General features: G+C 43.7%; 1 protein-coding gene across 1 annotated transcript in view; it reads right to left on the bottom strand.

Moving 5' to 3' along the window:
- The window catches only part of chd7 (chromodomain helicase DNA binding protein 7), a 96,664-nt gene that overhangs the window by 26,490 nt on the left and 55,097 nt on the right, over positions 1-15,077 (bottom strand). Inside the window, 14 exon segments of the mRNA XM_080438964.1 lie at positions 1,729-1,940; positions 3,762-3,872; positions 4,152-4,334; positions 4,591-4,758; positions 5,879-6,074; positions 6,372-6,588; positions 6,715-6,907; positions 7,638-7,736; positions 9,125-9,268; positions 10,055-10,231; positions 11,432-11,675; positions 11,805-11,926; positions 13,822-13,959; positions 14,116-14,199. Coding sequence (XP_080295090.1) covers positions 1,729-1,940; positions 3,762-3,872; positions 4,152-4,334; positions 4,591-4,758; positions 5,879-6,074; positions 6,372-6,588; positions 6,715-6,907; positions 7,638-7,736; positions 9,125-9,268; positions 10,055-10,231; positions 11,432-11,675; positions 11,805-11,926; positions 13,822-13,959; positions 14,116-14,199 — 2,288 coding nt within the window.

The raw sequence follows: 15,077 nt of genomic DNA, 5'->3' as shown, positions 1-15,077 counted from the left end.
CTGTTCACACACACACACACACACACACACACATCACCATTCCTGTTCCGCGTGTAGATGAAAGTCTACTGTATGTGTGAATGGCTTTGAAAAATTAATCATATTAACCCATTAACTGCCAGAGGTATTTTCAGTTTTTCATTGAAAAAAAAAAAGTACTCAGGAGCTGAGATACAGAATTTTTAAGTTTTAAGTTAACAAGGAAGTGGATAGGAGTCTAGATCTTCGAAAAATCATATCTCCTTGGTCTTTGGGTCAAAAATGTGTTCACGTAGATCTACGCGATTGGCACGTGGCGGCTTTAAATGGGTTCGCGTAGATCTACGTGATTGGCAGTGAATCAGTTAAAATGGTCACAAAATAACTGTTTTTGTAAGAAATGTTGATTACGTCCCGGTGATCCTGACATGGCCTTTCTTAAAAATTCACTGCAACGGGAAAGTTTGCATAAAGAATTCAAAATGTCAAATCGTGCAAAGAAAAAGTTGATTTTGGTGTTATTGCCTTAACTATGTGGGCGTACATACTATGTGGGCCATTCATGTCTGTGATGCAGACTGTGAATTGATACCTGGAACGCATCTGTGTCACTTTAGATGTCTTTGGCTATTCAAAAATAGCAGATATACAAGCTCATAGCGCGGCACCGAGTGCCGCGCTACGAGCTTGTAGATCTGCTATTTTTGAAAAATCTTGAATTATTTTTTTTTTGATTTTTTTTTCAAAAAACTGTTAGGATTTAGATTTTTTTTTAAAGAATCGCCTCAGGTCTTAATGGGTTAAGGTACGTTCAATATCTGTGTGTGGTACAGTATGTTCGTGATACTGTGCATTCATCTATTGTTCTATGTAATGACCCGTGCTCTTAAAATGTGTTTCACTTTATTGTCTAAGTGTGCACATGAATAAGCATTGCTTTGGGTTTGTAATAGGTCACTCTGGTGTGTGTGTGTGTGTGTGTGTGTGTGTGTGTGTGTGGGCAGCAGTATTGATCAGCAGCTGTGTGTGAGGGTGGTGGTGATAGGCACAGATTGCTGTGTGTACTAAATCATTTGTTGTGTGGGGATGCATGCATTAACGCTCTGTCAGACGCATGCTATAAATAATCTGGCCAGTGTGAGCGGTTATTAATGCTCGGTCCAAAACAACACACCGTTTCCAAGCCAACATCGTTTACAAGACTGCACAACCCGTCCAACACCTGAAGTTATCTGGGCCTGCAAGGCCTCACACATCTTTCTGGTCTCAGTTTCCCCATTTCTTCTTTTTCCTTTTTTTTTGTTTTACTACCGTTTCATGTATGACAAGCGGATGTTTACACAAGCTGTTGCTAAATCTGTACCATTTCAGGTTGGTGCACATTTATTTTTGTCCATGATATTCAAATAAACTCGAGCTCAAACAAAAGTGAAATATGAAAGATAATAATACGCTTAACCACTTGGACCCTAGCGTCCCTCTTCTGCGGGGAACATTCGGTGCAAATAGCCCGTCTAGTGAGCTTGTAGATCGGCTATTTTCAGTGAAGATATTTAGTGCACTTGGTGGGCCTATAGTATAGAGCCCCTTGGGAAACTGGTCAACAAAGTAGATTATGCTTTAAGTGGTTAAGCCATTAAATTCTCCAAATTGGAACCCCACCAGAAATACATTTTCCAAAATTGCTTGAAATGAAACCCCTCCCCCCCCAAAAAAAGAAAACCAACTACTTCCTCTCTCTCTTCTTACCCATAGACTAGCAGGTTTTTCTCCACCCTGAAGCATTCTGATCTGGGGTACCCCTGGGCTCTGTCCTGAGGTCTGCGTGGTTTGGAGGAGGGTTTGGACATCTCCTCCCCGTCGCTCTCCAGCTCTGAGAACTCCATCAGCTCGTCCTCCTTGGCGCTGGTGAAATGACGCGTCTGTTTCCTCACTCTGGGAGTGTCGATCACCAGCGTGTTCTGCAACGTGAATGGGACAATCAACGGGGGACAGATGGCAGAGTGAGTCAGATGGTAGGGGAAATGGACAAGCTAAAATGTGCATTTCCCTCACAAACACAGACATAACAGTTTAACATCCACCAACACTGTGTGAAACATCTACAACCAGTGGTTTTCAAACTTTTTGTGCTCAGTCAAAATCTCAAGGCACACCGGTACTCATATAGGGAAACGCACGTTGTGAGCTTGTAGATCTGCTTAGATGTTCTCCATTTACATTTTAGAACGATTAATTAATTAATTTAAGGTGTTTGCCAAATAATGACAAAATAGGAACGCCAAGTTGACAGACGACAGTGGTTAAAATAAATGATTGAGCACAAGTACCAATATAGTGAAATAAAAAATCATTCATAATGAATCATATTCATTTGCATAGTTTATATTGTAATTAGTTAACAAGTAGTAGTAGTAGTATATATGGCAATAATAATGTGTGGTTGTCACAAAATCCCAAGTCAACACCTGGCACACCGTTTGAGAGCCACTGATCTGCCCTGACATCAACATGTTATTTTGCAGTTACAGCCAACAGTATTTTCAGGATGCATTCGTTCCAAACAGAGCAATTCGGCCCTAACTCGATTTTATCCTTTCCCCATCCCTGATGTAGGCATTATGACCCATTATAAAGTTACCCATCTCTGTAGGCTCTGGGAAAACGTTTGGAGAAAGTCGTCTCGCACGGACGACAAGGCATCTTTGTTGGTTAAAAGGGTTTGATTGTACAATTAGCCTTGTGTGTTTTGTTATGCCTCGTGAAGCTGAGATAATTTACGCTGTCGTGTTAGCCGAGCAGCTGCCCAGACAGAAAATACAACAATACAATTAATTATATTGTCGAGTGCTCTTTAAATCAATTAATTCATTTTGTTCCTTCACTGCAGTTAATGTCACACGCAGCCAGTTAGTGGAACAATTATTACAGCTCACTAAAGTAATTTACAAATTAAAATATTGTGACAATTCGCTGGAGGAGCCTGTGTAAAGTGCGTGCACGTGTGCGTGCGTGTTTGTGTGTGTATACACAGAGCTGTGTAAGATTCAAAGCTCTAACTGAGGCTCTCCTACAGTGAGTGGGCATGAGGAGGAGAGAGAAGACTTGAGCGAAAAAGCAAACGAGAAAGAAAAAGGGAGAAAGATGAAGACAGAAAGCCAAAGACTGAGGGAAGAGAGAGAGAGACAAATGATAAGCATGCCTCTGAGCAAGTCACTGGTGGTGCTGGTGAGTCCTGCTGCGTGTACGATTGTGCATTACTGCCAGGCTGTGCACGCGTGTTATGCGTGCGTGCGCGCTAACCAAAGTGATATCTTTGTACCCCCCAGGCATCTGCGCTCTGTTAAGTGGAGTTAAGCTGCTTACTGACGCACATGTACACACACACACACGCGCTCTCTCTCAAATGTAAGCAGGGCAACATGGGTAATTAAGGAAGTGCAGAGATTCCCAACTGTCATTGTTAAGCTGTGTCTCTCTCCCTCTATCATGTCCCAGCCTCAGGCCATAGCTTTAACTAATTACCTATTAGTCTGTCCATGAGGGGGACACCACACCAAGGTGTGTGTGTGTGTGTGTGTGTGTGTATGTATGTGCGTGTGTTAAGTGGGGCATGTGTGGGTATGAATTTGTCACCGACGTGAGCGTGTGCACGCTCGCGTCTGTCGTTATGTTTTTTCGCGGGACGCTGTACCAGTCCATTTACAGCATCTAAGTGTCGCTCTGTCAGAGTACTAGTCAGCATGCTTATGACTGCCGTGTGTGTGTGTGCGTTGTCTTACCCGTCCGTTGATGGCGTCCAAGTCCAGCTCAGCCTTCTTGGCCCATTTCTGCCAAAAGTCTGGATCTTCCAGAGAAATATCAGTTCTGTTCCCTGCTGCCACAAAACTGGCCTGGAGAGAGAGGAAGCGAGAGAGATTATTAACAGTTCATTGAGTATTTTACCCCATGACCGTGATAACGTGAATTACATTTAATCACTTGAACCCCAGTATCCCTATTCTGGGGGGGATCGTTAGCCAAAAATAGCAAACCTACAAGCGTAGTGAACGCGACCTGCTATTTTTGGAGAAGAGATTTGGTGCAGAGTGAAAAAAAGAGCGCACCAAGTACAGTTGCATCTCGGGTCTGTTTCACTAAGAATAATGCGTTTAAGTGATTAATTTGTTTACCTTAGCAAAGGTGGAGCCTTTCCCTTCAGACTCGATGGTGATGGTCTGGGTTCGTCTCTGGAGGATCTGGTCGATGTCTTCCTCGCAGAACTTGGAGCCCTCGTCTTCCTCGTCCATCAGAGCGCCGTACGCCCCCTTTCTCAGCAGGTCCTCGATCTCCTTCTTAGTCAGCTGCTGGACCGTCTAATAATGACAGTAAAGTCATTATTATCAAAGTCGTTATTATGGCGGACATGATTTTCACATGTAAACACTGAGATGTTTGAACATGACGACAACTGCCCACAATATTTTTCTGTTGAATTAAGTATTATATTGAAGTTAATGATCATATCTCGTAATTAAACCACTCATATCACACACTAGATTTTAGAATAACATTTCATGCACTGGGTAAGACATTCCGCCGTTCAATCTTAGATCCAGTCTCGTCTCCTACCCCGTTGTTGGCGTTGTCCCGGCCGCTCATGCTCTGGAGGACGGCCTTGTCCAGGCCCAGCTTCAGACTGGCCTTGTCGAACATCTCCCTCTCATAGCTGTTTCTGGTGATCAGCCGGTAGATCTTCACCGCCTTGGACTGGCCAATACGGTGGCACCTGGCCTGGGCCTAAATGGAAAGAGAGAAAGAGCGGGGGGTGGGGGTGTTAGTAGACCTGAGAAATGTCTTGCGGTGTTGCTGAATTCAACACATAAACTCCCTACTGATGTCACCTCACAGGCCTACTCCATTACCAGTGCATACAACAAAGGTAAGGCTGCTTCCCTGAGGTGAGTGCACAAGTGCAGCGAGAGAGAATATAAATCTGCTTGGCCCGCTGGATTCTAAATAGGGATTCAGTACACCAGGAAAATTGACTATTATCACGGCCAGTCACACAGGAAACAAAATCGGATGTACCGAGTATGGTACCGATCCGGTAAATCTGCTAGATCCAGTCGCATGCTGCATTTATTATACAGCAAAACAGGGTTTTAACTATTCTTTATGGGAACAAACACAAATAATTTAAGTTAATTTAAAAATACTTTTTGTGCATTTTTTATGCCCTGTAATGGATGTCAAATTTAAAACCATTTACTTTTTCTTTAGATTTTCAGCTATATGCCGAGTTGACATATTCTGTATCTCACTTTAATACTTATCTCTAAATTTAACTAGAGGCCTTGGAATTAAAAATGTTTTAAGACAACTGTACATCCAGGAGACTGTTATCTAGCCAAAATCCTCCTGACGGCGGGGAAAAAGACTATCACCAGGAACTGGCTCAAGCCTGATACACCGGACTATAAACAGTGGAGAAACATAGTGGACAATATTCAGGACATGGAAAAGTTAACATTCAAACTGAGAATAAGGGAAGATCTCTATGAAAAAATATGGGAAAAATGGCTGATATATATACTCCAAAAAGGAGAGATGTGAAACTGTAGGGAAATAAGGTACATGCGCACCCTCACAAAGGTTACAATTATTTATTTTACTTTATTTATTATAATTTTAATTTATTTTTTGTTTGTCTTTAAGTACGTGTAATTGTCTGACTTTTATGTTTTGTATTATTTTATTTTAGGAAGTGATATATGTAAGTGTTTTGAAGTATCCTCAATAAAAACAAAGTTATAAAAAAAAAAAAATGTTTTAAGACTTCTTCAGGACAGGCAAACATCCTGTTCCCCACCCTCCCCTCTGCCATCTAACCCAGTCTCCCACCACCTCCCTGGCTCACCTGGAGGTCGTTCTGAGGGTTCCAGTCAGAGTCAAAGATGATGCAGGTGTCTGCGGCCGTCAGGTTGATGCCCAGCCCTCCGGCTCTGGTGCACAGCAGGAACACGAAGCGGTCCGAGTCCGGTCGGGAGAAGCGGTCGATGGCCGCCTGTCGGAGGTTGCCGCGAACTCTGCCGTCGATCCGCTCATATGGGTAGCTGGAGAGAGAGCGAAAGGAAGAGGAGACGAAGGAGGATAGCGATGGGGAGAGGAATGTAAATTTTACGTTGATACTCATTGACATTATCAGTGTTGACCTAAAATGCTGTACAAGAAAACAAGCATCAACATATACTACACATGCATGTGCACCCACATAAGCACATAACATACATAAACACCTATAAAATCCAATAAATAAGAAACTTAGATAAGACTCATTTCTTTTCCCCGACTTTGAATCATAAGTAAATATTTAAAATCCTGCCATCCATTCATCTCTCTCTCCGTCTCACCGTTTCTGGATGAGGTAGTCTTCCAGTATGTCCAGACAGCGGACCATCTGACTGAACACCAGGACCCGGTGGCCCCCGGCCTTCAGTTTGGGCAGCAGTTTGTCGATCAGCACCAGTTTGCCGGCGGCCTGGACCATGGCCTGGAGGTGAAAGTCTGGCATTTGCAACGGGCCCCCGTGGCTGTCGCGGAATTCGTCCACAATCTTCTCTTCCGCTCCTGGAGACGGGGGATGGGTGGTGGACAGGGGGTCAGTTAAGGGAGAGGAGCAGGAGTAAGAGGAGTGTGTGTGTGTGTGTGTGTACACCATTGATGAGGTAGAAGAGTGTGTGCTTGCGTACGTACCGGTGATGAGGTAGGGGTGGTTGCAGCACTTCCTCAGCTCCATCATGGTGTTGAGGAGGTTGGGAACATTAGGGCCATATCCTCCTGCTCCTCCTCCACCACCCGCTGTACCTGTACCTCCTTTGGAGAGGAAGGCGAAGTTCTTCTCCAGGATGGCGCGGTAGTACTTCTTCTGGATGTTGGTCAACTCCACCTACAAAAACAAGGCGGGTATGTGTCACTGTGGGCAAATCTGACCACCAGAGGGTGCTGAAGCGGCTCAACTATGCACATCTTTACATTGTCTTGTTTCTCTTATATTACTGTACTAGTACCGTACCCACATTTATTTTCCACCCATTGTCCATCCAGACTATGGGACTGCAACTACAGAGCCCATAGCCTGCGGAGACTGCGAGTACAGATCCCTATTAGCCATAGCAAAAATGCTAACAATAGATTACATTTTGGGAAAAGTGAAGTATTTGCTTCCCCACTCCCTGCATAGTCAATAGTCAATGCCCATGTGCAATTTCAAACTATTTTCATTAAAATGGATGATGACGGGCAGTTTTCTTAATTTTATAGTAGAAAATGGCTCTTAGTATATTTGATCACACAGACAGTTGAACAACAAAAAGTGAGAGAAAAAAGGGACACTATACGGATGGAGAGATTGAGAAATAGAGAGATGGACAAGAGCGTGAGAAACAGATGCCACATATTGCGGTTATACAAACTGGAACCAATCACGTTGCGGGCACGTAGAATGGACACTGAAGTAATGACGCAGGTGGGTTAGTATAAAATACCCGTCACGAACGAAAGGTAAAGGTATATCGCACATCCCAACTGGACCCACAAGTTATAGATGTACCACCCGTTTAACATGCGCCGCAATCTTGAACCCAACTCCAGTGTAAAGGAGGAGACGCCAGTCATACCTCTATGATGGTCTCCTCTTTAGGAGCCAGGTTCTTCTCCACGTCCTCCTTTAGTCTCCTCAACATCATGGGCTTCAGAATGGCTTGCAGGTTCTTGACCTATAAAACACACACACACCCACGGTAAATATACCACTCCACCTGGTTCTATGTTGATATGCTGATATTTGCAGCACCGTGGAAATTTGTCAAGAGTAGAGAAGAGACATACGAGTGATTTGAACCGACACGACTGTGAGCAGAGGGCTGTAAAATTTTAAAAAGGCCCTAAAGGCAACATTCTGTGCTCCAACAGCCGACCGTGTGGGAACCAACCCAATAGAGAAGCCCTGTAGATGAAATGTACGAACATAGCAGGGATTTCAAACACAAAATAGCATTAGCGCATCTTGCTAAGAGACAGGAAACTGTACGAGGGCAGAGTGAGGGAAAGACATGAAACTCTCCAGGTCTCCAGCAGGAAATCAAGGTTAGGTGTTGAGATTATGCGTTGACGCGCTACTCCGGTAGCCTGGCATTGGCCAGACTGATAACGTGGATTCACTCTTACGTTCCTCCCTAAGGAGCGAGTATGAGAAATCAGAAAATGATCGGGCCAATCAGTGACTGCTTGTCAACTACTGTCCGTACAACAGTGAAAAGCATTTAAATTTGTTTTTGATTTCTCATACTCGCTCCCTATGGGCCGAAGTCCAGACTGATACCGTGGAGGAACGTGAGAGTGAATCCACGTTATCAGTCTGGCCAATGCCAGGCTACTACTCCGGTCCACTACTGGTGGAACCCCCCCCCCCCCCCCCACACACACACACACACACTCTGTCTCAGGTCTTCAAAAGCCTTGGTTCATGCTTCCCTGCGTGACATTGTGCAGTGATGTCAACGTGCCCCATGGTGGATGATTGGCACATCAAAGTGGCTATCTTGGCACTGACTGGCTGAAAGAAGCTACAAGTACACTTCTGTATATTATACACTCTGATGTCCGTCTCATGTCATGCATGTGACTACTCTCGTCCGTTATCGTTGCATTACTTACATCAATACTGCAGTCAAAAGATTATGTTAAGCAGAAAGAGTGGAAGAACTACTAGAGCATTCTGTCATTCTATTACTTTGTGTGTGAAACAAAGGTAGAAATGTGGTGCTCTAAATCTAAAATGATTTGTATTGTAATGTAAAGTTCAATTTCTTTGCACTTCAACAGAAATACACAAAGATCATTCTTTCAGAGCCATCAGTTGTCATTGAACTGAAAACTAAATTTTGCTGGCATTTCGGTTAGATTCTGCCCATTTTCAGCACAGCAACACACCTGGGTTATGGAGGTTGTTGTTTCGCCTGGATGTCAGGCAGGTTCGGGAAGTATGAACACTTTGGGTTGTGCACCGTGTGGCTGCGGAACGTAGATGTGACAGCACATTTCAACCACGAACCAGGCTAAACTCCAGTGTCTAACGTTTCCCCAGTGAGGCTGTCTGCTTTACCTGTTCTTCAGTCTTGAGGTCTCCGAACTCGGACATGAAGGTCGTCTCTGAGGGGAACCTCTCGGGCTCCAGGAAGTTGAGCAGGCTGAACAGCTCCTCTACCGTGTTTTGAAGAGGAGTCCCTGTTAGTAGCACCTTGTGCTCCTGAGAGGAGAAGGAGGAGGAGAGAGATGTTAGGGTCTGGATTCTGGAGAGGAGTAGCTGTCAAGATGGATTTAGCCTCCTCAGGAGAGAGGAGAGAGAGAGAGCGATGACGGAAGAAAGAGAGATGATAATATACACACAGCATTGAGAGCCAAAAGGGCTGCTTTGTTCTGCTAAGGTTTATAGGCTCATAAAACATTGTGACAACTCCTACATGACCAATCAGATAAAGAGATAAGTCACAGAGATAAGACACACCCTGCGTGTGACATGGTTATTGATACATTATAAATGGTCAATAACTCATATTGACTCAGTGGATCATCACTGGTTTGACTTGACTAAGTTTCCAACTATTCTATTGCTTAAAAATACAATACAACTATGCCACTGCATAAAAATAGAATAACACCAGAATAGACCAGTAAGACCTGTATTTAGATAGAGTTTGGTGAAGACATACAAGTCTTTTAAAGATAATTTGTCAATATTCAACATGTCACCATCCTGTACTTTAAACTTCCTTATTTACGCAACGTTTGGCCAACACACTGGCCAAAATCTTTTTATTTATTCAAATGTTTATGTTTTATCTTTATTTACAGACATCAAATCTTAAAGGGTGAAGCAACAGAGAGATAGAGATGATTTTGAAGAAGTTCTGTTTTGATATCTCTGTGCAGAATAGATTCCTAATTGTTTGGATCAAACGATATGGAATAAACTTTCAGCTCAAATCCGACATATTTCTCCCTGTGCTGCTTGTACTAAGAGCCCACTACTTACCATGTCCATCATTTTGAGTCCCTCCAGCAGTTTACAGTTTCTGTTCTTGAGGCGGTGAGCCTCGTCTATGACCACACAGCGCCACCGGACGTTACGCAGCTCGGGACAGTCTGTCAGGATCATCTCAAAGGTGGTTATCAACGCATGGAAGCGATAGGCTCCCTTTATTATCTTACCCTGTAAAAAGACACAGAGACACACACACACCATGATTATGTTTCTGTTCGATTCAGTTTTATAATAATAGCTTTCTTAATGTACTTGGATGCTTCGTCAATGGTCATCGAACTTCCACATCAAAGAATATTGAAATTGAATTAGTTGAGAGAAAGAAAGAGAGAACAGGATTTACATGTCTAACTTAAAACATGATTAAAACATTACGCTGTGACACCTCAAGTCATCATGAGGAAAAACATGTCTATGAGCGGGCAGTTAATGGTGACTGAGACCCACATCAACGAAAGACGTGTTCAGCAATAGCAGGTCACGGTCCGTGCGCTTCAAAATGTTCTCGACTTAAGGTCCTGCTGACCCGTAGGCAGTGTTTCACTAGGTTAGTGGGGCAAGTTTGTATTCGAACCAGCTAGCTGAACTATTGAACTGGGCTAATCAGATCTCAACTAAAATTCTCTTCAGCCATCTTACATAAGAAGTGCAAAAGAAGATTACGAAATGTCCACCAGGAAGTGTCCTTTCTAACCACGCTAGCTGTGTTTGTGGTCTTTTCTACTGACATGGGATAAGCAGCAGGACAGAACATCCCTAGCTACACTACAGTGACCCTTGAGGATTACCTCAGACTGGATTAGGAGCAGGCAGCTAGGGTGGGACGCTGCTATTACGGTTTATTATCCAACAGCCCATGTAGTTCACTGCTGTAAGATGTTAGCTGTGCACTGCGATAGCAGCTTAAGAATATATGGTTTAAGACTATATGGTTTACAACAATCAAAGTGTGACAAGCTCACAGCAGAGAAAGAAAGCTCTTTTGAAACATGTCTGTCTGTCTTGTCGAGCCAGTATGAGGTTCCTCATGGGTTTAGGCCAGCTGTCCACAAAATAATTATACTGACAAATAGCTTAGCATTCAGTAGCAGTTTGACATAATGTGCTTCAAGTTTTCTGAATGAGAATGTTAGTGCTTTAGCATTCCGTGTTGCTTTACAGAGTTGCCATATGTCTGGCATGTTTTGCCCATTGACTACGACCTACCTACAGTATACTTAAACGTGCGCAACAAAACAAAGCCATTTGGCCACAGCAAATGGTCTATGTTTATTTACAAAATAAGGCAAAAGCCGTGAATAGACAATGCCATATATGGTCCTTTAAACTGAACATCTCAGCAGTGCATTCCGTTTTGGCAGGACTTACCTGTGCGTCTCTGTAGTACATCTCGTAGGCCTGGATGGTCTTGCGGCTGGCCTGGCTGCCGTGGTAGACAACCACGTTGAGATCCGTCCAGGTCCTGAACTCCCGCTCCCAGTTGGGGATAGTGGACAAGGGGGCAATGACCAGGAAGGGCCCCTCGATGGCCTTCATGAAGATCTCATTGAGGAATGTTATGGATTGGATTGTTTTACCAAGACCCATCTCATCTGCCAAGATACAGTTACGTCTACGGGAGACAGAACGAGATGGAGAAGTGAGGCAGGGATGGTACACCTCTGTGTACACCTCTGTGTACACCTCTGTGTACACCTCTGTGTACAAATTAATTTTAAACAGAACCGTGTTGAAGACTTACTCGTTGTACCAATTGAAGGTAAGCCAGTTGAGGCCTTCTAGTTGGTACTCCCTGAGTTCGTTGCTGTTCTTGTATTCTTGGGTGCTTGATATCTTCTCCCAGTCTGTTGCTGGTAGCCGCTCCTGAACACATACACAGTTTAGTTGGTGAACAACAATTACATTTTTCGTGCACAAATCCCAGGAATCCCAGGCTTGCTTTCTCGGAAAGAAAGCCTGGAGAAAACTCCATGAATACTCCATGAAACAAACACGCCGGCTGCAGCAAGTACCGTTACGCCAAGAAAAGCTTTACGAGTGTGTCATGTTAGATGGATGGATGTCTTCAAATTATGCCGCTTTGCGCAGTGCACATACCTCAATGTTTTCATAAAAGTATTTTCCATTTTTGCTGATCAATACACAGCAAGTTGTTTCAGTCTCATTTTAGTTCCCACCCGGTCAAAAGAATACAGACGGCTCTGGTTCCAACGCTCTACAGTGCGTCACCTCTCAATCACAGTTTAGTCATGCCCGGGCGACTGAGCCGCTCACTCATTCTAGCCACGGTTTCTAGTGCGAGTTTCCCCAGACCTCCATTCAGATGCCATTACACACCAACATTTCACTGCCCATAATTGTATGAGCGCGTGACAAATAAATCTTCTTGAATCTTGAACAAACGAGGCACACATCATGACGCATGTCAAGCCAGTGCACATAAGACTTGGTGTGAGTCATGCAGCCATGATACATCAGACTGCTCCCGCTGTACCGCCTCAAAATGTCAAGTACACACGCAAATATGTTGATTATAATGTCACAAAGTCCTGACAAACAACGTATCACTGCCTGTGCATTAGTGGAAGGTATCCAAGGGACAAAACCAAAGCTGATAACATTAATGACTACAGGGGACAAATGGAGGTTGAAACAATACCGTTGCTAAAACCGGATATAAGCATCACTGGTGTTTATATTTCTAACATGGTCCTCAAACAGAGACAGATAGAGAGCGAGAGAGCGAGCGAGAGAGCGAATACAGCCAGTCATCTGCTTCTGTTCAGCATTAAACACACTGTTAGTGGTTTGGCCCGGCCACAGGAGCCGTGTGAGTGTGTGTGTGCATTTGTGCGTGTGTGCGACCGCAGGAACGTGGCCCGCGGAGAGCAGTTAAGGGAGCTGTAAATCTGGAGAAAGGGGCAGTCGGTAGGCCAGTGCACAAACACACACACACACACACACACGCGTGCGCGCATTTGAGTTCTTTTCAAAGTGTTTGAAAAGAGATTAGGGAGACAGATAGCATACCGCACACATGCAGAGAGAAAGAGAGAGACCCAAGAGATGGAATAATATGCCCTGTACATTAGGCTGGCCCAAATACAATTTCTTGGGCTTCAAAGCTTTGACAGGAATTGTTGAATTACACACAGCTTTATTGTATACCCTTTAATGATCACACACTGCTGTTTTAAATAACAGATCACTGTTAGAACACTCTGTTTCATGTCCAATCTTTGTCGCCAGCAGAAAGTAGTATGGTCAATTTAGCGGTTTTAATAATCGAATTAACCCTGCGACACATGGTGCAATTTTCGACTGATCGTTAAATAATACTTTGACTTGCAGTGAGACTGGAGCCTCTAAGCACACGCCAGCAACACGGCCTCTTTCAGTGTGTTCCGTAGTTAGCGTTCGTTATTGGTAGCAGACAAGCTGTAGCGTATTAGGGTTAGATATGATTTTGAATCAGCCGGGCAACAGCGCTCTGTCATTTAGGTTTAGTTATGTAAAAAAAAACAAAAAACGTATATCTTCTCCACCAGAGCGTGTGTGCGTGCGTGCTGGGCTGCTGGCGCACGTGTGTATGAAATTTCCTGTGAGCCTTTAGAGAGAACCTCATTTATTTGGATACAAAATATGGCCTGATAAAAAAAATATGGCAGCAATTGAAGTTCATGAGCATTGTGGTCAGCCCTTCTCATAAGTCCACATTCGTTTTGTCGAACTAGTGCGTGCAATCATTTTTCACTCACCACTCTCTTAGTGTTGGCTGTGCGTGCTACGATGCGATCATACTCCTCAATCTTGGTCTGGTCGATGTCGGCCTTCAGCTCCCAGGTGGCATCTTCGTATGGTAGACTGGACCACTTGACAAGGTACAATGTCACAGTCTGGACACACACACACACACACACACACACACACACACACACACACACACGTACGTGTAAGGGGGCAGACAGTCCATTTGCTGTGCATTCAGGAAATTGTCTTTATTAAAGATCTGGGAAAGACAGACGGCGAAAGGGAAAGAAAAAAGACAGTACCTCTCCGTTCTCGTCTGGGCTCTCCGAAATGTCCAGGACTCTGTCCACCTCAACGTAATCGGGGTTGAATGGCTCGTCGTCCAACTGGTGGAGATAACAGTGACACAGAGGATCAGAGGAAATACTCATCCGCCTGCCTTCATTATACAAGTCAACGATGTGCTACCCAAGTATAGAGTACAGAAGTCCTGACGTCACTCGTTCATCCCCTGGTTCGTAAAGTAATTTCTCTATGGAGAATAACATTGGGTCATCTTAGAATCGTCTCATAAGAATTGTGGTCCAAAAATAAACAAACTGTCTCGGGAGGAGGATCTGTATCGTTTATGATAGTCAGTCACTTATATTTGATACAGTCAGTTTCTGGCGAAAATTTTACTAATTCGGCGGAAGTAACATTATCGTTTTCTCACCGTCAGTTGATGCTTCATATCCATAAGAGTCAAACCGCCGGGGTCATTTGTTTATTTTTGGAACACAGTTCTTATTTGACGCGATATTAAAGACGTCTATGGGAATTCAGAACGGGGGTGGAAAACCGCGAACCAGGTAGGATGTGTAAATTACGTCAGACTTCGGTGCTCTATGGTCTTTTATGTACCGCAACTCCTGTGCAGACTTCCGAGTAATACATTTTAAAAGGGGAACAGAGAGACTGAGAAAGGGGACTGTGAATCACATACAATGCAAAGGACTTCTTTGTTGTTCATTGTTGTTTAAAATCTCATCAAGGGCTGCAACTATTGATTATTCATCTAGCAAGTATTCCATCATTCACTTTTTCGTTTAACCCATTAAGACCGGGAAAGCTCTTTGGGTATTCAAAAATAGCAGATCTACAAGCTCGAGTGCCGCGCTACGAGCTTGTAATTCTGCTATTTTTGAAAAATCTTGAAAAATGTGCAAATCTTTGAATATATATGTTTTTATTTTTAAGCGAACATTTTTAACTCAAATCTTTG

The sequence above is a fragment of the Gymnoscopelus braueri genome (genome assembly GCF_963280865.1).
Source record: "Gymnoscopelus braueri genome assembly, chromosome: 10".
NCBI lineage: Eukaryota > Metazoa > Chordata > Actinopteri > Myctophiformes > Myctophidae > Gymnoscopelus > Gymnoscopelus braueri.
Note: the sequence above shows the minus strand (reverse complement) of the source record. Positions and strands in the feature narration are given on the sequence as shown.